The following is a 26,757-nucleotide window of genomic DNA, read 5'->3' on the forward strand; positions in this document are numbered from 1 at the left end:
ATCGTGAAATTCTGAATTCATAAAATACTTGAATACGTCTTCATTTATGTTTCGTATATGTTAATATCAAGTGCTGGCTTTTCAAAATCGTTGTTGTTAAAATAACGGCCTTAAAAGTTCTCCTTGGGAGACTCGTGTCCATTAGGATGAACTAATTATTTTAATCTTTCTGACTTTGAAGTAAAAGTGTGAGACAGCTGTATGACGTCTTTATTAACTGTGAACAAAAAAAATATGAAAGTAAACTTACGTTTCATTTTATATTAAATTATTTGATTTTAAATTCGAGATTACGGACGTTGCAATACGTCCGAAACGTCGAGGTAAATAAAATATGCTTTTATCATTTTATACACGATTAAATTCCGAATTTAAAATTCAAATAGTGTGTGAAAATCGTGAAAGTTTAAATCAGTGTATATATTATTAAGCTTTCTACACCCCGAGCCCGCCAACCCGGCGACAAAGCCGGGCGGGTTTGTAGTCGGCGACTTCGTTGGCGGCTTTGCATCGTTGCAAGTCGGGAACTTTTGTAGGCGGCATGTCGGTGGCACGAGATTCGCAACTTGTCTCGTCAGTTAGTGACGAAAGGGTGTGAATAGATCTTGTGTTGAGTCAATCGATTTATCCGCCTATATAATTTCAACATTTAAAAATGGACGATAATAGTGATCTAATAACAACAGTTTGTGGAGTTATTATCGCTGCATCCCTTCCAAGCACATCTGTACATACGAGTAGTTCAATTGCTATAGTTTGCAATGCGTGAAAACAATTTGAACGACCTTTATAATCGCTGTGTTTATGGTTCCACAATAATTTTTTTCACTATAAAGATTTATTAATGTCACAGTTTTTTCATTGTTCCACTCCATAATGCAAAACATGTGTCGCCGGGCGACTGGGCGCGCGCGCACGCCACACGCAAGCCGCCGACATATCACCGAATTGTCGCCAGCTAGCTCGCACGGGTCCAACTGCCGACGCAACAAAACCGAAACAAGCCCGCCAACACCAACCCTGGCTATGTCGCTGAGTCGGCGGGCTCGGTGTGTAGAAAGCTTTAAATTGTCTTATATCAAACTTATGTATAAATTAATAGCAGTAGAGCTCCTTGTGTAAGAGATCGTCCAGGGAACTACTGTCACCTTACCTATTTCTGCCACTGAACAGTAATGTAAGCATTACTGCGTTCCGGTTTTGAAGGGTAAGGGTGCTGGTGAAATTACGTACACATGGGACTTGTCAACTTAAGTCTGAGCTTACTTATGTCAGGACGCAGTGGCAGTGCCCCCCCAGAAATTTGCGATTTAAAGCTCTGAGCGGTACTGCAACTGTTGTGGACAGGCATGACGCTTACCAACAGGCGCACGACATGTTTGTCTCGTCACTTGGTATCATAGAAAATAATAATCTATAATTCCGTACCTGAGAAGCATTACACTGTAAGCGCCATTTTTGTAATTTTACGGGGGAAGCGATTTTGTGTCGAAAAGCAGTTTGTACGCCAATTAGGGTAACTCGAAATGTTATTAAAAGTTTTATTTAAAGCCATTCTAAATGTTGTACATGCTGCATTTCGATACAAAATCACGTCTCTTGTAAAATTACAAACTTACTTACAGTGTAATGCTTCTCAGGTACGGAATTATTTCATTATTAATACAAAAATCGAAGACTAAGAAAAATATTTTCAGCTCCTTCAGAATACCGTACCGTTCATATATTTCTCAGATGGCGTGCAATAAAAAGTCGTTAAAAATAAAAAATAAAGATCTACAAACGAGCACATAGTAACATTCGTTATGTGTGCTGGTTCGATCGGTAGTTTAGTTGGGGGAGGGTCAGTCACGATATGCTGAAGACACTGGTTCGGATCTCAAGAATTTCTCTAATTTCTCTAATTTAGTGTTCCATCTTGGTATTAGGTAATAATCAGAACTAATTAGTGAAGTAATTTCATGAAAAAATAATTGAATATCACGGTAGTAAAACATCGTGATATTCAATAAACTTAATATTATAACTAATTAATCGTCAACTTTGATTAAGGCCGGTGTCGTGTCGTATAAGGAGGTCAAGTAGCTGGCTTGTAGGAGAGAGGACTGGAAGAGGCTCCACCGACAAGAGTATAACTCTTAAATTTGATGATGTTTATGATGATTCGCGCATTCAAAGTCTGTTACTGTAACAAATCTTAATCCTACAGTTGCAATAAATGCGACTCGAGTCGCAGCGTTGTCGTCGATGTGATTTTTCCAAATTTCCTTTTTGCTATATTGATAAAGCCCGTTGCATATTGAATTTTCTCGTAACTCGGCTATTTTATGAGTACATACGATGTCCAATGACATTTGCTACCTATATCAAGGAATTTTAATAGCGGCTACAAAGTAGTTTTAATTATTCTCTGCACATTACATTTTATGCTCGGGGATATTCCACACTTATGTATATTGCAAGACTGACAATTGAATAGGCTCATGGTCATATCGTTGGTAAATACGCATATTATTGAATTCAAATCTTTATTTCGGACATATATCCAAATTCTATTAGTAAAGTATTCCTTACAAACTAGAGGTATATAAGTAATGTCAGTTGGGAGAGCGTCGGGTAAGGCGCTGGTTATGGACAGGCGTATAGCTTACCATCACGCACACGAGTTGGAGCTCCAAGAGCTCTACTGCCAGTAAAATCATATAAATTATTTAAAAAAATAGGATCCTGGATTAACATATAAAGTAGGTACCTTTTCTGCTGTACTTCTTCATATTATACCTATTACCATGTCTAAGTTATACCCGTATTCAATATTACTTGTACGTACTGTAGTATAAGATCGGAGTGACAAATCATAAATCCCTCCAGCAGTGAGCGCCAAAGGCCAATTCGAGCGTGCAGCCACCATCATAAGACGAGCTCGCACGCCCGGCACCTTCGCCATTTCCTCCCACCCGCTGAAGTACACTGCATCGCCAATGCGTAAGCCCTAGTCATCAGACATAGAAACATTATTAAATCCATTATATTATGTAGAATGGTAAATCAAGGGGATTCAATGTAAAGTTTTCTTTGATATATATATACAATTGGACAGACCGTCGTCGTCACAACCACTTACGTATTTGCCTATTTACCGCCCTTGTAATACAATGTACTATGTAATGTTGTAATTGATTACCATTAGTTACAGGTGCTTACCACTGTATGAATATTTTATTTTTATTTTCCGATGTTTTGGAATGATTACACGCTCCATACTCAGAGTTGACATTCATCACATACTGTAGTTAAAATATCGGGACACTCAAAAGAAGTCTTATAATATACAAAGTTCTTTTTTATTGGGATAGTATGGGGAAACCGATACTGTAGGAGATACAGAGAAACTATCTTGGTTTTTTTGTGAAAGCAATTTTGGCATAGTTAATTTTTTTGGTCAATGGTGAGTTGTCCACAAAAATGAATAAAATTATTTAATTTTTTTAGTGCCGGTCGACTCATTTCTATGTAAGGATTAATTCATTTAATAAAATGTTTTTCATGTAAAATGAATAAAGTTCAATATTTTCCTGTATCGCTGATAGACTTAATTTCATATAAGAACCATTTTATTGTGTTGGAAGAAAAAAGCGGAACAGCAGAAGTTTAAGAAAAAAAACTTTTTATTCAACTTGACCAGTTGAATAAAAAGTTTTTTTCATACGAAATGAATAACATTAATGGTTCGTAAGACAGTATCTGTATCTCCTACACAGTCGGGTTTGCCCATATTGTACAATTTAAAAAAAACACCGTATATATGGTGAAGAGCTAGTAGCTAGTAGTAATCATTTAGTAAATAACGACCGAAGTCTGAAACCCTATAATCCAAATTAACAGGACAATATTGTACGCTCGATCCATATAGACGAAAATTGATCCTAGTTCGGATATCAACTAATAAAAGTCAATGATATTTAGTACACACGAACTAGAGATTAATATCAAAGATCATAGTATAGCGGTTTTCCGATAAGTTATATAGTTTTAAAATAACACGGCTCGAAGAACTCGTATATTTCTACATAAAAGCGCCCATTAAGCATTTTTTAAATGACGTCAGAACATTAAGTATAGATACATTTTCGAAAGTAATTTATTATTAAAAAAAAATAAAACCAACACCCCACACGTCCATTAATATTTGAAAAAATATCAAACCACAACACATAATGGACTCGCCACCGCGCCGCGCGCCCTGGAACACTCTTTTAGGCGCCCGTCAAGGCGCCTGTCAGTCAGTTTCTTGCGATATGACATTCACCATCTTCAGCTTTTGCAAGCTCACACATTTATAAATGTCAAAAAAGTTTTATGTTATTGCGAACAAGGATAGAGGCACATATCAGTGACAGAAATAAAGAGACAAGATTCACGGATTAGATTACTAAAGTCGGGATTGAGTCCGTGTCGGCTGAGATGTCTAAATCACATCTCATGCTTTTTTTGTATTAATGCCGTCTTGGATGATACTATTCTAGAACTCTACTCAATGCTTAAGTCAGGATTTGAGCAGACTTGAGTATGAATTCAAGCACTGGGAATACGACCCTAATGGCAAAGACTTGAGTATGATTTTCAGTGCTCACTGCAATACTCAAGTCAGGATTTGAGCAGACTTGAGTATGATTTCAAGCACTGGAAATACGACCCTAATGACAAGGACTTGAGTATGATTTTCAGTGCTCACTACAATACTCAAGTCCTGACTTGAGCATTAAGTAGAGTTCTGAAATACGACCCTAAGATTTGAGTGTTAGGGTCACTAGTCACTTGATTGATTAGGATAAGTCCTAAGATATCGTTCTCGAGTCCGTTATTTGAGTACTAAGTGACGTTTAGTGATAAGACATAGGGCTCTTAGCACATACGGCGTGTTTTTTACGGGCAGACGCTAGCGAAATGCACTGTGAAAGGTACGGACGGACCGAGCCAATAGATCTACGGTGCTACAACTGAATCGCATTAACGCGCGTCATCTATGCATCGTCTGCGCGTAAAAAATACGCGCCGTATGCATAGACTTTAAGTCAATCCCGACAACTCTCAAACCCATACCTATAATAACGCACATATCGTACACACTCATAGCCGCGCACTAGAGAAACCCTGTATCGCAGGTGCCATGGACATACACCAGTGACGAGGCGTGAAAATTTTCCACTTTTACCACAAATTTCTTTTCCCGTTAAAAAGGGCGCTTGGCGACGTTTAAACATAACCCTTATTAGGATCCAAGATACTAGATAACTTCATTTCACAGGATAACTTATTCTAAACATAAAATAACCATAGCTTATAAAGTAATTTTACATTTTAAGCTTCCCGTCGCGATACGAAAGTATGTAAACCAAAGAACAATGTAAACAAACAAATGGTGGCTAAGTGTTGCTATTTTAATTACCTACGAATTACCTTAACCTTTTACATACATTCGTTACGTAGCCTTATTAAAAAGAAACACCCAATTAAATATAGATACATACGTAACACTTTTTATCGTTGAGATTTACAAAATAGAAATTAACCATATTTTGAATTAATTTGCTATTATAATCATTTTGTTACATTATTTTATAATAATCTCAGTACAGAGTACTAAAAAAACCGACCTCAAAAGTACGTGGAATTACGTCTATTTGCTAAGTTTTATTGAGATATAGTTCGCCACTATACAGGACTTGACACTGGAGATAATAAAATATCGGTTCTCACTACTCAAAGTATATTGAGAGAAAAACGCCTTGAATTGGAGAAATAGCAAAATCAACCATAATTGCTCCTAAATTAATGTTAGGCGCTATTTATGAAAATGAATCTTCATGCGTGAACAGCCACCCTCCGAGGTGGATGATTTTCTTCAAAATGAAATGGGACCACTATGGAAGTACCATAAAAGAAAAGCAAAAAAAGCAATTTTTTTCCAGCAAAAAAAGAATCATGAAAATCGGTTCACAAAAAACCGGAGTTATCGCGTAACATACATACAAAAAAAAGAACATACTGTCGAATTGAGAACCTCCTCCTTTTTTGTAGTCGGTTAAAAAGAGTTTTACATCTGGCAACGATCCTGACATTAAAACAAATTAAACTATAACGTTGGAATAAGGTATAAATTTAAGTGTACGCTATTTGACAATAACTCGAATTAATGCGGCTTCTCGGCCGCCATTTCTTTATCTGTTATAAAGCGGATTTTTGCGAATGTGTTTCATATATTTTGATGGGAGCTCGTAGATTTCATGAACGAAATAGAACTCGCCGATCCGCCGGCTTACCTCGCGCTGATTGGTTGAGATGCATCGGGACAAGTTATTACGCGTGTAATAGTGAATATTTTGAATTCATGTTTTTTAAGTGGTGGGGTATGCGCGGTGCAACTGGTAATAGGTACGCGGGAAATTTTAGGTAAGCCGGTGGTAACACGTAGACAACCACAAATCACACCCAAACTCACGAGAGAAATAAATGTAGGCCGTACAAATATTTCTCCCGGCCCGAGGAATCGAACCCGGGACGTCCGCGTGGCAGTCCAGCATGGTAACCCTTTGGCCACGAAGACTTTTTTTAAATTTTAGGTCATTTTCTATTTTTAATGTAAACAGCCTTATTTTATTTACTAATATTATGCTCCTCGAAAGAAAGAAACAAAGACACTAAAAAGTCGTTGAAAGACCAAGTACAAAGACACGACGCAAGCACATAGAAAAATTCGTGAGGTGCGTTGGTTCGTTCCGTGGCTTAGTTGGTATAGCGTCTGGCACGGTATGCAAGAAGACGTCGGTTCGAACCCGACCGGATCGAAGGATTTTTTTCTGAGTGTTTTTTCTGAATGTTCGATCTTTGTATTAATAATTATAAGAAACAAAGAATTAAAATTCGAAAAATAAGGAAACAAGAAACAAAATAAAAATAGAGATCAAAAAATTTTGTAGGCTTAGTGCTCATTAGACGCATCGAAACGATGCTTAACAACTAAATGACGTACTCTCAACATTGATGTCAATGGCTATCAAGCAATATTTATTAATAAAGACTGTTGACTTAGTAAGATCTCGATATCGACCTGCATTTCAGATGGGTTCACTTGTTTATCATAGAAATGTTCATTTATACTAAGATATCAACCCTACCCTATTTAATATTCTGTATTGCGAGTCAATATTCAGATCCACAACATCTGGACTCGATTGTACGAAGAGACTTAATTTCTTGTGTTGCAAAAATACGTACTTTATTATAGAGCTTTAGACACTTGCCTGCAAACAAAACAAAATACGTTTTGAAAGTTTAAAAAATACTGTCCAATACAAAATTGTTTCATTAAATTCATTGAATGGTTGATTTTTGTATGAGATACGAAAGATGAAAATTCCTTACTACGGCGATCGATCTTCACGTTCTTATTTTCCTTGTCAAACATCAAAAATCAAAATCAAAATAATCTTTATTTCATGGGTAAGCATTATTACACTTGAAATCGTCACAATGGTTAAACTCTACCGCTCATTCGTAAGGCAGATTCCCCTGAGAACAATGAGCAAGAAACTCTAGGGGTTGCTCTTTGTAAATAACATTTGTACGTATTTACAATATATTTTTTGTTTTGCTTTCAAACATCAGAGATCGAGACTACCTCCATGAGCTAAACGGGTTACTACCACGGATTTTTGTCATCCAAGTACGCAGAAGTTGTATAATAACCTTTAGTATAAAGATTTTGTTTCACTATAATTTTAAACCTCGTGAATGGCAAATTTTGTATATCAACCGGAATCTTGTTATAGAAGCGTATACATTGTCGCTTTGTGAAGACGATGATCAAGAACAGCTAGTTTATTTTTAATCATCTTATTATGTTATGTCTGTCACTATTTTCATAAAGAGATTACTATTCCTCTTAACATAAAATATTCATAGATTCCTTCATAGATGTACTGTGACGCTAGTGTAAGATTGTGATACCAAATATACCCTTTTAAAGGTCGGTTTACAGCCTATCTAAAACTTTGTATAAGTACCACTACAAGGGTGTTGTCATATAACATACTAAGAATAACCTACGCAACCGCCACATCTAAAATACCGAGAATTGAGATTTAAGCTCAATATTTTCGCTTTTAAGCGTCTAACTGAAGATGAAACTCAATGGATGAAAGTTTGAAATAGACATCTGTAAATGCCATATCATATCATCCTCACCTGTTATCATAGTAAGCAACGCGATGCTAGACAAAAGCGAGCAATTTTATCTTAAACTCTGACATTTTACCATTATATTACGATATTAGACTAGAAATTGAAAAGCGTCATGAAGTTGCGGGTCTTTTATATCTGGTTTTTGGAACGTGAATATATTTACGAACCAAATATTTCGTACGACCTGCTGCCGCTGCCTTTCTTTAGTTCCTGTGTAAATGACCAATTTGTACTACAATATAATATGGAACTAACACCTGGCGAATATTTTCTCAACAACAACAACAAGAACAATTTCAAAGTTATGAAATTTACTATTGAATTGTTTTTGTTGTGGTCAACGATATCTATGTACTAGTGTACTAGATGCGGCGTTCCATACACACGCTGGGTTTCATTGATGTGCAGTGAAGACGTTGCATATCATTTAGCTACTTGTCAAAGATTCAAGACGGTAGACGCAGATTCGGTCATCTTTGAAAATTAATTTACATCGGTGTGCTGCTCACGTTTCGCTATTTGACTAATTGCGTGAACATAAATTTAAAGTTTTAAGTTATTCACATTGATTCGGTGAGCAGTGTTGTGGTTTTTGATTAATTTTTGCATTATAATATTTGATAATCGCGAAATAGTATACAAAATTCACACTATCCATCTCGTTCTGCAAGCATGTAATGACGCGTGTTAAAACTAGGCAAACCATGAATCACAGATTAATAAGCAACAGAGTGTTCTGACTACACTATAACAGAGTATGTATAAATTATTATAAATTAGTAAGGTTACCATGTAAATTAAAAAATATATAAAAAACGGTTCAAAAAATGGCTTAACGACATCTATGTACTTGACTAGGCTGCATGGTGCAAAGAACTTTGTCTTTCCGCAAGGAAAAGTATATGACATAACGTCAATAATTTGAACAACTCGACTATATATTTTTCACTTCATTTGTTTTTCTTTTTAGTAATATAAATAATTCTAAAATAGTACGCGGAATGCCCCTGGGTCAAAGTAAAATGACAATTAATAGCGAGTTTGCCAGGGGCTTTACATTAATACCCAGCTATGGTTATATTAAATATCATTAGTAAACACTCAATAATATCTGCCTACCTGGCTCCTTCTCAATAGGTATAGAGTGTCACGCCCATCTAGTATATAACCAGAAATAGAGACGAAATGTCATTTAATTTGTTTGAAAACTATTCTGCCATATCATTACTGTGACAACTGCGCTCCGATTGGCTAGCCCGAATTCGAAACAATTGACGGGTGTCGTCACACACATGGGACATTTCAACTTTTGTCTCAGGGCGACAGGCACAGTGGCAGTGCCACTCAGATCTTTGCGATTTGAAGCTCAGAGTGGCACTGCGACTGTTATGGACAGACATGTAGCTTACCATCAGGCGCACGAGTTGTTCGTCCGTGTCACTTGATATTATAAAAAAAAACTCAAACTGCGTGTCGTTTGAATCTGTTCAGTTTAATCAGTCAATAACGAGGGCCTGCCAGGACGGACGGTCGTTGGCAGGGTTGCCATTTGAAAATAAGGGGTAAAGTTTATGGCCAATATTATATCACAGGATATTATAAGTAAGAAGCAGATTAGACATAATTTCACACTCATTATTATACACATATATATTTGAGTTACTGTCCTTTTTCCTTCCTAGAACAAAACGTATTAACTATTTCTTTTCCACTTGTGTCAAACTTAAAAAGTAGGCGCCATTTTTTTTAAGTTTTATATATGTATACATCTTCGATACTCCTTCTTTACTTAAACACCCCCTCCATGATGTTTATGAATTTAACACATAACGGACACTAGCAGAATTGAGACAATATATTAGTCTCACAAGCCATTCATTATGAATATATGTACATAAATTTGTGATATTATATATATACACTCTTTTGCAGAAAAAACGGGCACCTAAGGAAATTTACGTTCTAAAGTCGATTTGAGTTAATTAGATGAAATTTATTTCTTTGACTTAGTCTATATACTTATAATCGTGTAAATTAATACGCGTGAAGTGAATTCGGGCAATTAAAAGAAAAAAAAACGATGGATTCTTTAAAACCGATGTACACGCCCAAACAATAAGAAGTGGTCGGCAATAAAGACAAGATTTTTTTTACTTTTTTTAATTAAATAAAGTTACAAATGTAAAAACCTAATAACGAGTGTGACCTCCTCTTGCCAAAATCACAGCTTGAATCCTTCTGGGCATGCTTTCCACGATGTTTTTAATAACGTTTTGAGGAATACGTTCCCGATCTTCTGCAATGACTCTTTTTAGCTCCCTGATGTTTTGTGGAGCAGGTTGCATTGATCTTACCCGTCTCTTTAGAACATCCCAGACATGCTCAATTGGATTGAGGTCAGGACTTCGAGCTGGCCAATCTAAACGACGGATCCCAACTTCTTGCATGTACGCTTCCACGTCGCTAGAACGGTGCGGGCGAGCATTGTCGTCCATAAAAATGGAATCTTCCCCAAGTGCAGTCAATGTGGGTTGTGCATATGGAATTAGGACTTCCATTATGTACCGGTGTGCATTTAATGTTCCATTTTCTATGAAAACTAACTCCGTACGCTCCGTCGAATTAATTGCTGCCCAAAACATAACGGAGCCTCCGCCATAAGGAGTGATTTCTTCGAAACACACTTCCGCATAGCGTTCCCGTGGTCTTCGCAGCACTCGCCGGCGTCGGTCCTCTCCACACAAAGAAATTCTAGCTTCATCAGAAAACAATACTTTATTCTAGTCGTCCAGAGTTCATGAAGCACAGTTCCGAGCAAACTGAAGTCGAGCAACACGGTGCTCACGGAGTAATTTAGGGCCCCGAGCTGGGCGGTAACTCCTGATATTGGCAGCCAAAAGCCTCCTCCTGACCGTCCACAAGCTAACTTCTACTCCTCTTACTTCTTCAAGGCTCTTCTTCAGGTCCACACTTGACGCCTTACGATTCCGCAACTCCTGACTCACCAAAAAGCGGTCATCTCTTGGTTCTGTGCATCGTTTTCTTTCCGAACCGGGTCTTCTTTTGACCGAACCGGTCTCTTGATACCGTTGCCAAGTCCTCTGGACAGTTGAACGAATCACATTTAGCCGCTGAGACACGTAAGTTTGCGAACAACCTTCTTCAAGTAGGGCTATAATTTTACCGGCCCTTATCACTTTATCACTCATATCAAAAAGTGGTATTTAATGTAAAAAGAAAGATTAAATTATTTAATTCGCAGAAAATATCCAAAAAGTTTTAAAATATCGTAATCAGTTAAAAATCGTTTCAGCAATTCGCGCCATTAGTAAAGCAATTTTAGAATAATCCACAATAATCATTATTTTTCTTTTATTAATTTCAAATTTTAAATTTGGAACGTAAAGAATCATGCCAGGACGCTTCAAATAACATGCCAATATATCGTCAAATTAATAAAACCTATTTCTTGTTCTTCTTCATTGAAGTAGAGAAAAAAATCTAAAGTGCCCGTTTTTTTTGCAAAAGAGTTTATATTATAAAGGCATAATTAATGCCAATTTATAATTGCTCGACATATGCAATAAAATTTCATAGAACGAAAGCAACTTTAAACACTAACCTGCACCTTGATCTCGTCGCACCATTTGCAGAGTATAAATAGCATAATCATGCTGTAAGCCAAATGCAGGAGACTTTTCAGGAACTCGACTCCCACCGCCTATAAAAACATTTATGCGCAAGATGAACATGTTTCAACATTTTGAATTAGAGTGTGTGTATAAACTATTGATTATACTTAACAATTCGATTACAAAAAGCTAATTAGCTTGCAATTTTTGTGAAAAGACTATTTTATTTTTGAGAATTTATGGAATACCAGCCATAAGTCAATCATATTATGGTTCCTGTGACGTAGCAACAGCGGAGTGAGATTTTTGTCTTACACACGGTCACTCATGCGGTTGTTGTCGTTATAAGTCCTAAAGTATCCATTCTGGGCATGTGTAAGTTGTTGCCACATCCACTACGCTGTCTTCTTTGCATCACTCTACGATCCAACAGTTTTTTTTTACTCTCGTAATGTATTTTTAACATAGTGGATATGATTAGTGACTTTTTAGCACAAATATAACTTTGTGAAAATTCTCACAAGCTTTACTATGTGCTTTGGCACACCTATGGTCACAACCGTGTCTCACCATGGTGACTCGGTACGCCGAGAAACAAATGACCATCGCGTTCCCTCCTAGTTGCACTAACATGGGCACACTTAGAATCTTGCGTAGTTCCGACGTGTTGCTGCAATTTTAAGAAATATACAAGTAATATTTACACTGAGAAAAAAAATTTTGAATTAACAATTATACTTGAAAGGTTGCGAGTCAACAGAGGTGTCTATTTCTCGTAGATAACCATTTATTGTCAAGCTTAATTTTGTCGTTGCAACATCGTCAATCGTCAAAAAATCGAAAAACTTTGGTTGGCACCTAACCTTCTTAAATATTTTTTGATAAAAAATTTGATTATTGTTTCTGTTTAACTAAATTTTTAATAATTTGTTAATGCGTAACTCATAAAATATGTTTACCTCAGAATCATGTTGTGTTGTTTTACTAAATCCCCGAGTCGCTTTATATATTTTTGTATAAATGCCTCATTGGTATGGAAATTATTTTTATTAAGTCCTGGAAAAGGTGGTCAAATTTATCATCTGAATTCATCTACTTTTAAAGACACTGTTTTTGACCAACTTCAAAAAAAGACGAGGTTCTCAATTAGTTACGCCATAACTACGGCTTAATTTGTTGTTTGTTTTGTTGTTGAAAAGAGGGCACCCCAGAGTTGTAGTCCCATTTAAATTTGAAGGAAATATTACACCTCTAGGGGTGGCAAACTCGAAGATGAATCCGTTTTCGCGCACTTTCTGGTAACTGATTTCTAGTACTGAGATTATGTACTCGTATAAAGAAAAAACGGATCAATCGCAAAGGAAGCAAAAAATTTACACTATATTTGCATGGTGAAGTCGATTAAAACTGTTTTAAGAGTACCATATCTTCACGTCTTAACCTTTTGTTAACCTTTGTTAACTTTCGAGAATATTTCAAAAGTAGTATCCATACTATAAGGCAATCAAAACATGATATTTTAAACAAATACATTATAAAAATTGTTTAAATTGATTTATATTTAATAATTAAAACTTAAATAACAAAATAAAAAACTATATATCGCACGCGAAACCGAATACGTCGTAGACATGATTTGAAATATCAAAAATAAAAATAATAAATAAGTCAATAACATATTCTCCTTTATCAATGGATAACTAAATATTGTGTATAAACAAAAATAATCACATCTAGTTCTTACGTTTTCGCGATTGTTACACATAGGAATTGAAACTCTTTTTTCGAATCTAATTCGCGTGTATTTGTTTTTTCTTCAAACAAACGAACGTTTCGGACTCTTTACAGGTCCTTGTGCAAGAGTTCGTCTAAGGTCATGGCTGACTGAGTAGGTAAAATCATCAACTAGTTATGTCTAATACTTATGGAAACCACCCTATTTTTCACTATTGTTAATTGTTAATTAAATACTTTATTTTTAAATTTTTCGAAGAAACATGTCAATTTACGCTACATTTGTTTTACATTACACTACAATTAGCCCGATGTATCCCACAGCTGGGTTTGCTATTCTAAAATTCAAGGCGTTTTTCTCTCTCACAATATACTTTGAGTAGTGAGAACCGATTTTTATTATCTCCTGTGTCAAGTCTCGTATAGGGGCGAACTAGAGGCTATTTCAATAAAACTTGGCAAATAAAAGTTATTCCACGAACTTCTGAGGTCGATTTTTTTAGTACTCTGTACTGAGATTATTCTGTGTTTATTGTCGTATGGTTTTTGAATTTGGTTTTTCAACGACTTTTTAGCCGTAGCGCCATCTATGAGTAATCTATAAAAGTATTTCGCCATGTTATTCTGAGTGTTCGATCTTTGTATTAACAATTATAACAAACTAGTGGAATAATTCCACATAAAAAAAATTAATTGAATATCAATTAAATATAAATTTAAATTATTATTAGGAAATGAAACTATTTTTCCGGATTTAACAATTCCGGACAAATATACGCGATTTAAATCCGGAAAAATAGTTTCATTTCCTATGTGTAACATTCGCGAAAACCTAAGAACTCGTTAAATTATTATTATTAAAATAATCACATTATTCCCAATAAGTTCCATTAAATGTTTATTTTTTAAAACGCGTTTTTTTTTTTTCAATTTTGTTTTACGACTGTATTTGGTTACATATGCCATAATTCGCACGTACGGAACAAAGGGCGTTTAATGTAGTTTCGGATGAAACCCCGGACGCTTAATCCGAAACTACTTTCATTCTCTGCCTGACATCCGTCCATAAAAATTACTGTCAAATAAGTAATGCTCGACCAAATCTAAATAAACTGCTATTCGCTTTTTATTCATTCAAAAACTAAATACAAATCAACTCATTTAAAAACTAAATTAGTTACATAATTATGTCAATCCGCAACGTAGGCCTCGTCAGGAAGACACAAATATAAATCAGCAACAAGCTTCATCACATAAAAATTAATAATGCAATTCGCCAGACTTAGCCATTTTTATCCAACTATTACAATAAAAAAATGGACCGCTCTGAATCTTAGCTGGTTCAAACGTCCCCATAACACTGGCAGCATTACCGCGCTGAATAGCCAACGAACATCGAGTATATAACCAGACGAATTGTCATTTAATTTGTTTGAAAACTATTCTGCCATATAATTACTGTGACAACTGCGCTCCGATTGGCCAGCCCGAATTCGAAACAATTGGCTAGTGTTGTCAATGTGTGTCGTCAATTGTTTCACTTCGAATCGACCAGTTAATTTGAGCTTTGCTATAGTGGACGAAAATTGGAAAAATACGTATTTAACATTTAATAACCGATGATAAATGTTTTGCTGTTTTTCCTCACACCATCGAATGTTACAGAACGCCACTGTTAGAGATATTATCTTTATTACAATAAATACAGAATATTTTTTGGAATATGCGAAGACGTACACACAGATCAGTTGTTGGTGCTGTCTATATTTCATTGCAAACGAGAATTGATATTTATAAGTGATGTATCACTGATGAGTTACCAGGAACGTATGACCCTTATTTCGTCTCTATTTCTGGTTATATACCCGATGCCAACGAAATTTCGAACGAACTCGACCTTATTAAAAGACAAAGTCTGGTATGAAGCTTCATTCGCGTCATGTATTTTTTAATTTGGTCGAGTATTACTTATTTGGTAATAATTGTTTCGAACGAAGAAGGAGAGTATACCTGATTTTACTACTATCATTCTTTAATCTCCACGGATTGTACTAAGCTTTACTCTACAGTGTAGTCATGTTCGTGTAACCGGAATGAAAAAAAATACTATAGGTTTAGGTGATTTTTAATACTAAGTATTTAATTAAGTCTCATAAATTTCGATAGCTTTGAAGTCCGAAACCGAGGTTACCGGGATAAATGTACACTACAGCACAAAGACAAAGTGATCATAACCTTTGATATCCGTACTGCAGTCAACGAGAATATTCTCGAAACAATCTGCCAACACGTCGTATTGACACAACATTTGCATCAAGTGCACTTGCATTATCGAATCATTCACCATAGTGAAGTAGGACGTGTAGTGGAAAAAGATAACTGCAACCAGGTATGTGGCGGCGTAGCGACTCGGTGTCTGGTAGTTGAATGGGATTTTCAAGCCAGCTACTAAATTGTATTCCACGTCATCGAAGAGTTGACAGGGATACCTAAAATATGTATACTATTTATATTTAGTATAAATATACTATTTTACATTAGACAACATCACATTCACTTGTGTTATGGAAATCGGAAACAACGCGGCACCACAAACATCCAGTCCCGAGACAATAATAGAAAAGGTATTACTAAATTGACCCGGCCGGGGATCGAACCCGGGACCTCTGCGTGGCAGTCCAGCATGATAACTGTTCGGCCACGGAGGCAGTTGCATTTCCATGATCAAACTGTGGCAAATTTTGCTTGTTCCTATCGTCTTACTCAGAGGTAACACGGGGTGTCAATTCACTTACTGTATTTAAGCCCCTGCAATTGTTTTCTGTTGGTTAACTACAAGGATATAGTTTTTCAGGGTCACCCTCCCACCGTAGAAGACCTCAAGGCGAAAAACACCTCGTAAAAGACCTCCAATTATAGAGGGAGTGAGCGCTATACCGCTTGAGGTGTGCCGAAAAGTGGCCAAAAACTTTAGAAACCATCTACATCAGTGTATTGCTGTTGAAGGCCGCCATCTTAACGTAACTTGTGTAGTTTTTTAATCGCTCCAACAAATCAACTTTTCGAGCCTTTTACAGGTCCCAAGGTCATGGCTGAGTGTGATAATAAAGTCATCAACCAGTTGTGTCTAACATAAATGCAAACTGCCGTACTCTGAACTACGCCTACACATATGTACATACATATAGTCACGCCTTTGGGTTCCCATATAGGGGTAGGCAGAGCTTTAAGTGACACAGTTCCACTAAAACCACATTTGGTCAATGTTTGGGTTAAGATTGTATATAATCTTGTGTAACTTAGTGCACACACAATTTAGGAAAAACCACGGTTTTTCCCGGTATTTTCATCTTTGATGTTAAATTATTATTGGAGGAGACTAAAAGGTACAGGATAGAGACTTTGGACCATAAGATAATAGAGCTGGTTTCCGAGCAGTGCGGATTTTCCTGCGGACCGTTCGCGCGGAGCACCGGAGCGGATTAACACGTGTGGCATTAGCCGCTCACGCGATACATGCAGCCGTAGACGCATACCACACCTAGAGGTGCCGGTGATGATTTTATACCTATTTATCGGATATCGAAGTTATAACAGGTAAAATAACTAATATTAATTGCTATTTCGGTAACTACTCTAGCAAACCATAAAGTTTTTAATGCCTGGGTCTGTCATTTAAAAAAAATAAACAACTTCAAAAATACGTCACGACAATCGTGTGAGTATTGTTTGGGCTGGTGATTTCGGTGTTTATTTATTGAAAACATACCGTAAGTAGCGTTTTTTAAGTTTACCCTGAATATAAATGTTTATAAACTATACTTTAAGGAGTAATTTCATGGTTAACGTTAGAACCACTCAAACGGAATATTATCATATTTATCTAAATACACCAAAAATTTCATTAGTGCTTTTCAAGTGCAGGATTTGCAGTGTATTACTGCATTTTATTTGAGATGTTTTTGTTGGTAGTACGGAGGGTACTTATTTAGCAATGCAGAATAATAATTTTCATTTATAAAAACTTGTATTTAAACTGAATGCTTTTCTAATTTGCGAAACCAAATAGCCGCCATTTTGCGGTAGGAGGAGCGCATCGCGTGAGCGGATAAAACATCGTTTTACAGTGACGCGGATTGCTCCGTACGGAACACGCTTTGCGTGAACTCCGCACAAGCTACCCGTGCGTTCATTATAGGCAACTGTCTTCCGTGAATATCCGCACTAAATTAAATATTCGATTCAGAACACTGCGAATTCTACGCAAGCGGATGGCCCTCGGGCGGACAGTCCGTACGGACCGTATGTGTCCGTACGGACCGTATATGCAGCTGCGAAACTAGCCTACATTTAGGCTAGTTTCGCATTTTAGAGTACATTAAGGCTTCAAAGACACTTGGGTTACTAATTAGAAATAGTGAGCAGAAGTTCCTTCTTACCAAACCGCCAAACAGAAAGTGCCTAAAGTTATTAAGATCTTGAAATATCGATCATTGTTATTAATCCAGTATTGTAGGATCAGCTGCCTTCCTGGGGTCGAGGTGTCGAAATACTGTGACTCCATTGCCTTTGCCAGTTTCTTATAGATGTCAATGTTTTTCATCTAGTTATATAAAAACATAATTATTTTTTTATTATTGATACAAATATCGAACAAACATAAAGAAAACTTCCTTCGATCCGGCTGGACTCGAACCAGCGACTTTTTCACCAAATCGGGGCTAACGCTTTGCCAATTGAGTTACGGAACTAGTCAGCAGACTTTGCGAATTTCTAGTGTTTGTTGCTGATCTTCGTTTCTTGTTTTAACGGCTTGGGTACAAGGAACTTCTCAACTTACGTTTCAAAGCCATGGGCGCAAAGGCAGTGCATCTCAGATCTTTGCGATTTAAAGCTCTGAGTGGCACTGCAACTGTTATGGACAGGTGTGTCGTTTACCATCAGGCACACGACTTGTTCGTCCCGTCACTTAGTACCATAAAAAAAACAAAATAAATTCATCATAATATGAAATTCAATAAAATATATTTTTTCATTTATTTAATTTAGGCAACATGAGCCATATAATATATACTTTAAGGATTAACATACACACTTCTTCTTCTTCTTCCTTCATGAAGATCGACAGATGTTCAGTTGGTTCTTTCACCATAAATGAATTAAAATTCACTTTGTGCCGGGACTCCGACCACTCGACTCTCAGTGTAGCCTTGGTTTACACCCATAGTATACTGCACAATATCCGCAGACTTTGTGAAGTAATGAAGCCGTGACTCGTAAAAACTAAGGGTAACACACACCACACCACACACACGCCACATTTTGGTCACAGTCATTTTCACAAAGTCATAAATTAATTTAAGGAACAATGTATACGCTTCAACAATAAGATTTCGGTTAGTATTCAAAATTTGCCATTCAAGAGGTTTACAACTATAAAAACAAATGAAACATGAAAATGAAACAAAAACTTTATTATTTATACAGCTTGTAAGTACATGGATGCAAAAATTTGTGATAGTGACCCTTTTAGATACTTCGATCTATGATGACTAAATATTGAATATAACGAGTTCTTAGGTTTTCGCGATTGTTACACATAGGAAATGAAACTATTTTTCCGGATTTAAATCGCGTATATTTGTTTTTTCACGGTGGACAACCGTGACTATGGGACCTGTAAAGGGCCCGAAACGTCTGTCGGTTTGTTTGAAAAAACAAATATACGCGATTTAAATCCTGAAAAATAGTTTCATTTCCGATTGAATATAAATTAAATTAATTGATAAATGTGTACAAAAATATGTACTTTGCAAGAAAAGTGAAATAACCCAAAACTGATCCTTTTTTATTTATTACTAAGATTTATTTAGGAACTGCTAAATTTTATTGTGATTGAATTCCAAGCTTTTCACTGGTTAGAATAATCGCATGAATGAATTGGAATGGCCGACATCTCGTCAACTTTGGGCGGCACATGCTTCTCGGCATTTTATTTTAATTCTATAAAGCCATCGAAATGTTTATAGTTACTTGCTCATTATTCTCAGGGGAATTTACCTTATGAACGAGCAGTAGAGTTTAACGATTACTTGATTATGAAATAGAGAATTTTGACTTCGACCTTGAATCCAAATCCAAAATGGATGTTGATATTAATTACTACACACATTCATCACGAATCAACTTCGAAATAAGTCGGTACAATAGCTGTTACGTAAACACAATTGAAAAAGATCCGTGACTTCAAAATATTGACAGCAAAAACAAAAAGGTTATAATGTATGTACATAATGACGTAGTTCATAATTTTCCTTCAAACGTTTTACATATTTATGTACATTCGGTACGCAAATACAAGTAATTAGACGTTACAAACACATGTGTGTACATCGTGTTTGACATGCTCTGACACTTACTTTACATAACAATTGATAACAACATTATGTTTAAGAAGCCTTCATGATTTTATTTTAAATACATACATTGTAATAATTTAATAATTTACATAGTATTTATAAATAGATTTGGTGTGAACCCGAAAACCTTTCTTTAGTCTTATACATAAAGAAGTGCAGTCAAATTCAAAGTCTTTTTATATAAATATTTATTTCTCATGTAAACAAATCACATTTGAAATAGTCACCCTAGTTCATAAAGCTGATTCTCCTGAGAATAATGACCAAGAAACTCTAGGGGTTGTGCTCTTTGTAAATAAACATTTGTACACATTTGTCATTTATAATATTTATTTCAAGAGCATAATAATAATAATAATAATAACACACCCACCACATACTCGTAGATATACACCATACTGCATTTACTTGACTTATATTAGTAAATGTGGTTCAAACCAGCTAACAAGCTGAGAAGAATAAAGTAAATAATAATAATGACACACACACTCATAGCCCCACACTAGGGAAACCCTGTATCGCGGGTGCCATGGACACACACATAGACAACTACAAATTACACCCAAACTCACGAGACAAATAAGTGTAGGCGATACAAATATTTCTCCCGGCCCGGGAGTTGAACCCGGGACCTCTGCGTGGCAGTCCAGCACGGTAACCGTTCGGCCACGGAAGCAGTTATGGATTGAGGCAACCTATACGGGTTTGCTACAATGGATTTTTGACATGCAAGTTTTTATTACACTATAGCTTCAAATCAATATTTATGTGGTCTGTGATCAATATCAACCGGAATCGCATTACAGAAGAGTGTATGTACATTGCCCCTTAAATGAATTGAACCCGGGACCTCTGCGTGGCAGTCCAGCACGGTAACCGTTCGGCTACGGAAGCAGTTACGGATTGTGGCAACCTATACGGGTTTACTACAATGGATTTTTGACTTGCAAGTTTTTATTACACTATAGTTTTAAATCAATATTTATGTGGTCTGTGATCAATATCAACCGGAATCTCATTACAGAAGAGTGTATATACATTGTCCCTTAAATGAATAATAATAAATAAATGAAAATCTGTCACTTTGTGAAGACGACTGACAGCCAGTTTGTTTTTATTTATCGTATTAATGTTATGTTTGTCACTTGTCACTATTTTTGATAAAAAAAATACTATTCTTCTTAATAAAAATTACATTTTCATATAATATGTACTATGACGCTACTCTATGTTAATTTATTTAAACTTATCTTTGAAACACACTCTGGGGCCTACATTGTAAATTGCCTTGACCGCACGTTTTTGCAGGACAAAGATCCTATTAATATAGGCAGCATTACTATACTAGATACAGCAGTGACAGACCAGCGAGAGAACAGGGCCCCACTATTGCTAAATTTTAAATAATCTCAGTGGTCAATGGCAGCATTTTCTACGTTTGGTATTCTTGTAAAAGATAAGATTAGTGGCTTGTCCGTGGCTAGCCATCGAGCCATTCAACTGCGATTGCAATTTTTTAGTATTCTGCTTTTCAATAGCGAGGCGATGGCACGATTGTATCCTCCTGTAGTATCCTTCGGTCCTTCCAGCCGCTTAGGTTTTTGGGAACTAGAGAGACGCTTCGGCGTCGGGATGAGCGTGCCTTACAGCTCCGCCACGAATGAGGAGATTTGGTAGTGGACTCAGAGTCGACGGCTTAGCGGTGGCAACCGCTAGTTGTGCAACGTGCAACGGGAAGTGAGCGGTGCCTACAGCTCCGGTACCTATCTGGAAAATAGGGAGGGTGCTGTACGTGCACCCGGGGCGGCTCACCCAAGGTACTAGCCTCTCGTGAACCGGATGAAGTCAAGTGACAGAGGTCTATGACAACTCTGTACACTGGCTGATTTAGAATAGAACAGAACTGAACAGAACAGAGCGGAGCAGAGCACAGCAGAGCAGAACAGAACTCTCTGCCAATACATCCACTAAAGTGTCTACATTTAACCACGGAGTCTGTACGCTGTCCCTATCAGCAGCTTTGTGTCAGAAATATTCACATACAACCACATTTGTTCTACGAGTGGAGCCGGCGGATGAAGCAATGTACGGGCCGCGATGCTCTGTCGTATGTAGAAATCGACTTCACCACCGCGCGAACGCATGCCAGGACGGGGTTATGACGTAGCCGGTAACCAGATACCGACGGTGCGCGACCCTCTTCGCCTTCTCTTAACCAAGTCTCGTTAATGGCCTTAATATCAACATCGTGTCAGTTCATTGCAACCAAAAATTCATCATGGCGTGTACCTAATGAACCCACATTTAATAACCCTAACTTAAGTTTAAGTATTAATTAAATGTTTATTGAATTGATATTCAGTTCTATTTTGTGAAATTACTCCAATAGTTTGTTATAATTATTAATACAAAGATCGAACACTCAGAAAAAATCCTTCGATCCGGTTGGATTCGAACCGACGTCTTCTTGCATACCGTGCCAGACGCTATACCAACTAAGCCACGGATCGAACCAACGCACCTCACGAATGTTTAAAAATGTTAAAAAATAATTGAATATCAATTCAATAAAAATTTAATTAATACAGTGAATAGCGACATCTCTCGCCAGGACTGGTAGCTGTAAAGGTACTAACTGGGTGATAAATCTTTCATAGATGTCTCATAGATGGCGCTACGACTAAAAAGTCGCTGAAAAACCACAAAGACACGACGCAAGCACATAGAAAAATCTTCATCTTGGGCAAACCCAAGATGACGGCACCATCCTATTTTTATTTACCCCTGCGCAGTCCCTATGATACGATCGTCTACACGCAGGTGGCATAAATTTACAACATACACTACATTTGGCTACCATATTGACCGTAAAGAATTTGCTCTTTGATTTAGAGGTGCGGGCATCACTAATAGGTGCGACTAATTTCGCTGTACTTAATTAAGTCAATGTAATGTTTATTGTAATTGCCGGTATTTGTTTAAAATTGTTTTTGTATAGTACCTTAAGTGTCTATTAAATTTGGTGAATTACTGATTAAATAGCTGTTTTATTGCATGAATTCACTACACTTTCGCGCGCTGTTTAGTGTAATGTGAACACGGTACTGTGATACTTTTTACTAAGTGTTTTTTAGGTACTATTTGCACTGTTTCTATTTTTATTTGTTTATGTTTTATTGTATATAATAACTGAACGTAAGTCCAAGGAGCAAGTAGCCACACAGACGTCCGTGACGTCACTCATTTGGGGTCAGAACCTGAACTTATGAGGTTCTTGTGCGCGCACAGGTTATAGCGCCCTTCTGGTATAATCTAAGGGTCGGTAGGGAGGGTCACTATAATCAAAACTAATTTTGAAAGATATGGGGCTGTCCTTAATACTCACTGCCTTTAATACTGTCCCTATCTACTGACCCGAGAGACCAATGGGATTGCACTGTAATAATCTTACCATCGTCCAATACCGGTAGTACGTAAACAAATGTTGCAGTGTAACGTTTATGTTATCAATTCTGTCCTTCGAATTCTTCGCAACAGCAAAAAACCACACCTCGCTCAGGACAAATATAAATATCATACACTTGATTGCGTATCTGTAAATCAAGTAAAATCCTCTATCGCATTGGGACAGACCTGCAAACAAGTTAAAACTTCTAATGAAGTTGGGTTTATCTCGTGATACCTGAAGCAATTAACTTTACCCTTTTACATTTTCTGAGAATTACTAAGTTAAATATTTGTGAACAGTTTGTCAGGAGAAATTCTGGAGATAAACAGTGGAGTATTATAGTCTAAATAAACCCAGACTGGCAACTGCTTTAGAACTAAGAAATTCCGTAAATTACGAAAATTCGTGACAACCAATACTTATTTCAGATATTTGAGTCAGTGCTCTAAGAAGAATTACACTTTGGAAAACTCAATTACAGGACTTATTAGAAATATATTTGCAATACGGGCCTTAATTGAAGTATATACATCTAGATGAAAACCAAACTTTTTAGATAAATTTTGATTCCAAGGAGGACCAGATTTCGAATGTAAGCTTTATTGCGTTGAGTATTATTGGCGGCATTACCTCACTAAAAGGCTTTTTAATATGCTATTATGAAATTATTTATGTTTACAGAAAGCATTTTTCAAAATAAACTCTTTATAATAGTGATCTGCGTAGCGAATGTAATCAAAAGGTTCTATCATATACCATCTAGTGATCGTAATCATAACTCATATTAACTGTTATGTTCAAAATTGTCGGATTTCTTTCAATATGATTGCAAAGGGTTCGCCGAATAATATAAGAAATAACTTAACTTGTCAATTAATTAACTAATATTCGAAAGTCAAAATTGTAAAGGAATTGTTTATCGACATTGTGGACATATAATCGCACTCTTAGTGTAATAAGGCCACATCTGCAAAATGCCAACTTTTCAACAAAAACAGGTTTAAAGATTCTATGATCAAAATTAGTCTATAAATTCTTAAGTTTAAATTGGAGATTTGTGAAATTTGTTTCATGTACTTTGTATTATTTTTATTACTTTATAAACATTTTTGACATGGGGCTTTATTATACCAATGGTACGTAATATGGGCCGATTAAATAATTATTTATATTAGTCATGCACAAACAGTGCTTTATGTCGGATGAACAACACTTTTATACTAAGCCATTAGAAGTTGTTTGAGCAAAATCGAGTGTACAACACAGTCAAATGCCTATCTCGCAATAAAGTGGGATACGATAGTTTTTTTAAGACGTACCACTTCTTACGAATTACGAAGTAACGTGGAAATAGATAGACATGTTAGATATTTTCTCAAGCAGATATTTTTTTATTTATCTACTGGAAAAAAAATCAATGCTATTTTGCAACAATTTAACGTTCACTCAGGGTTTGCGATGTAGCAAGGTGGTTTTTTGCTTTTTTATTAATATACATTTACACAATCTGACGCCTGAATCTATATTAAATTCTTGTAAAACCTTTTAAGAAAAGGTAATTCTGTAAACCATTTTTATAATATTGGAAAACAAAGTATTGTTTCTTATGTAATATAGATTTTGAGGCTTTCGTGGTTATTCGCTACATGATTATCACTAATTACAGGTTTCAAATATATCGAGAAAATAAAAAGAAATCACATCGTGGTAAAAACCTGTATTAATCTTTTTTTTAAATCTAAGTCGCGAATATTTGTCTTTTCTGGCACGGTTCACGGTTCACTAGATGTTATTAGCCATCAAACAGTTGTATAATATTAATAAACATAATTGAAATATTATTGAAATGTATTTTAACTGTATGTATTAATTAATCAATAAGTAATTATTCTTATCCGGCTCTTCTTTAAATGAAACATCTTTGTGGTAACACATTTCGAAGTATTTATTTTGTAATTAACGAACAACTGTATATCAATTTGTGAAAAAATCCCGGTAGGAATGCCATATTAATTATTACTACAATTAAAATCAATTCTATATTGTGTCGCATAAAATCGACAGTGACAGAGAGTAAGTTCAAAAAAGGTGCGTAATTTCAAGATTTGATACCTTCTTCTCCTTGCCATCATTAGCAGACTAGACGTAGGCTTTGGGTTTCGCCCCTATTTTGTGGACATTCTAAGCATATATATGAAGCGTTACGCTTCCGCATTTATATGACGAACAGCCATGGAATGGAATTCCCTGCCTGCAGACTTATTCCCTGAACGCTATAACTTGGATCTTTTCAAGGCGAGAATGAATAAGGTTTCGACTTCATCATTAAAACTTGGGTGTCGACTTCATCGTCAGATGGTGGACAAATGAACACTTATTTTTAATTAAAAAAATTAAAAAGCCTGTTACGGACAGAATGCTGTGTACAGAATGAAAGTTGCACAAAGCCATGAAGCAGTCCTGGATTTATAAATAGGCCGTATAGGCCGCGGTCTAGGGGCGGCAGCGTCCTAGGGGCGGCAGATTTCAGTGGAGACAAAAGTCAGACATGTTCACTGGGTTTCTCACTACATGGCCTGAGGTCTAGGGCGGCCAAGACTGTAAATCCGCCACTGCCATGAAGCGAATCATGCGCAGCATCGAACATACAGATCGAATTCCAAATTTCGAAATCCGAAGAATAACCTTACATGTTTTTGCCGCCAAACAGTAATGTCAGCATTACTGAAATCCAGTTTTAAAGGGTAAGGGAGCTGGTGAAATTACAAGCACATGGGACTTGGCAATTTACGTCCAGGGTGACGGGCGCAGGGGCAGGGCTTATTATCAGGCGCACGACTTGTTCGTCCCGTTACTTGATATTATAAAAAAAATCTAAGATACAGGTCATAGGAGATCGGATAACAAACTTTAAATGTAGCTGGGCAGGACATATTGCGAAACGTGGTGAAGACAGACCCAGTAAAGTGATAACCGAATGGTACCCAAGAAATTGTTGTAGAAACGTGAGACGTTCTGTAGCGAGATGGAGATGTGGACGAATGACAGCCTTAAAGTTGCGAGCCGTAGATGGCGGAGATTAGCACAGGATCGTGGTTAATGGCACAAACTATGGAAGGCAGTTTATACTTATAAATATCAAAATAAAACTTCAACAAATACCTGTCAAATACATAGCTCGATAAATAGAATCGAAAAAAACCAGTTCGAATTTTCCGCTGGTCATTTCTAACCGCTTCGTAGGGGTAAGTTTTCGCCACACGTAATTTAGAAAACCCAT

General features: G+C 36.5%; 1 protein-coding gene across 1 annotated transcript; it reads right to left on the minus strand.

Annotated features, from left to right (window-relative positions):
• Positions 1 to 160: 160 nt before the first annotated feature.
• LOC113232065 (odorant receptor 94a-like) lies at positions 161 to 26,757 on the minus strand. Its single transcript, XM_026466691.1, has 9 exons — positions 26,640 to 26,757; positions 23,481 to 23,662; positions 18,050 to 18,213; positions 15,861 to 16,099; positions 12,836 to 12,932; positions 12,447 to 12,546; positions 11,861 to 11,965; positions 2,831 to 2,992; positions 161 to 217 (listed from the first exon to the last, which is right to left on the minus strand). The coding sequence occupies exons 1-9, from the start codon at positions 26,755 to 26,757 to the stop codon at positions 161 to 163; spliced, it is 1,224 nt and encodes a 407-aa protein (XP_026322476.1).

Source organism: Hyposmocoma kahamanoa, unplaced genomic scaffold (genome assembly GCF_003589595.1).
Source record: "Hyposmocoma kahamanoa isolate Upper Pololo Valley unplaced genomic scaffold, ASM358959v1 66, whole genome shotgun sequence".
NCBI classification, from domain to species: Eukaryota; Metazoa; Arthropoda; class Insecta; order Lepidoptera; family Cosmopterigidae; genus Hyposmocoma; species Hyposmocoma kahamanoa.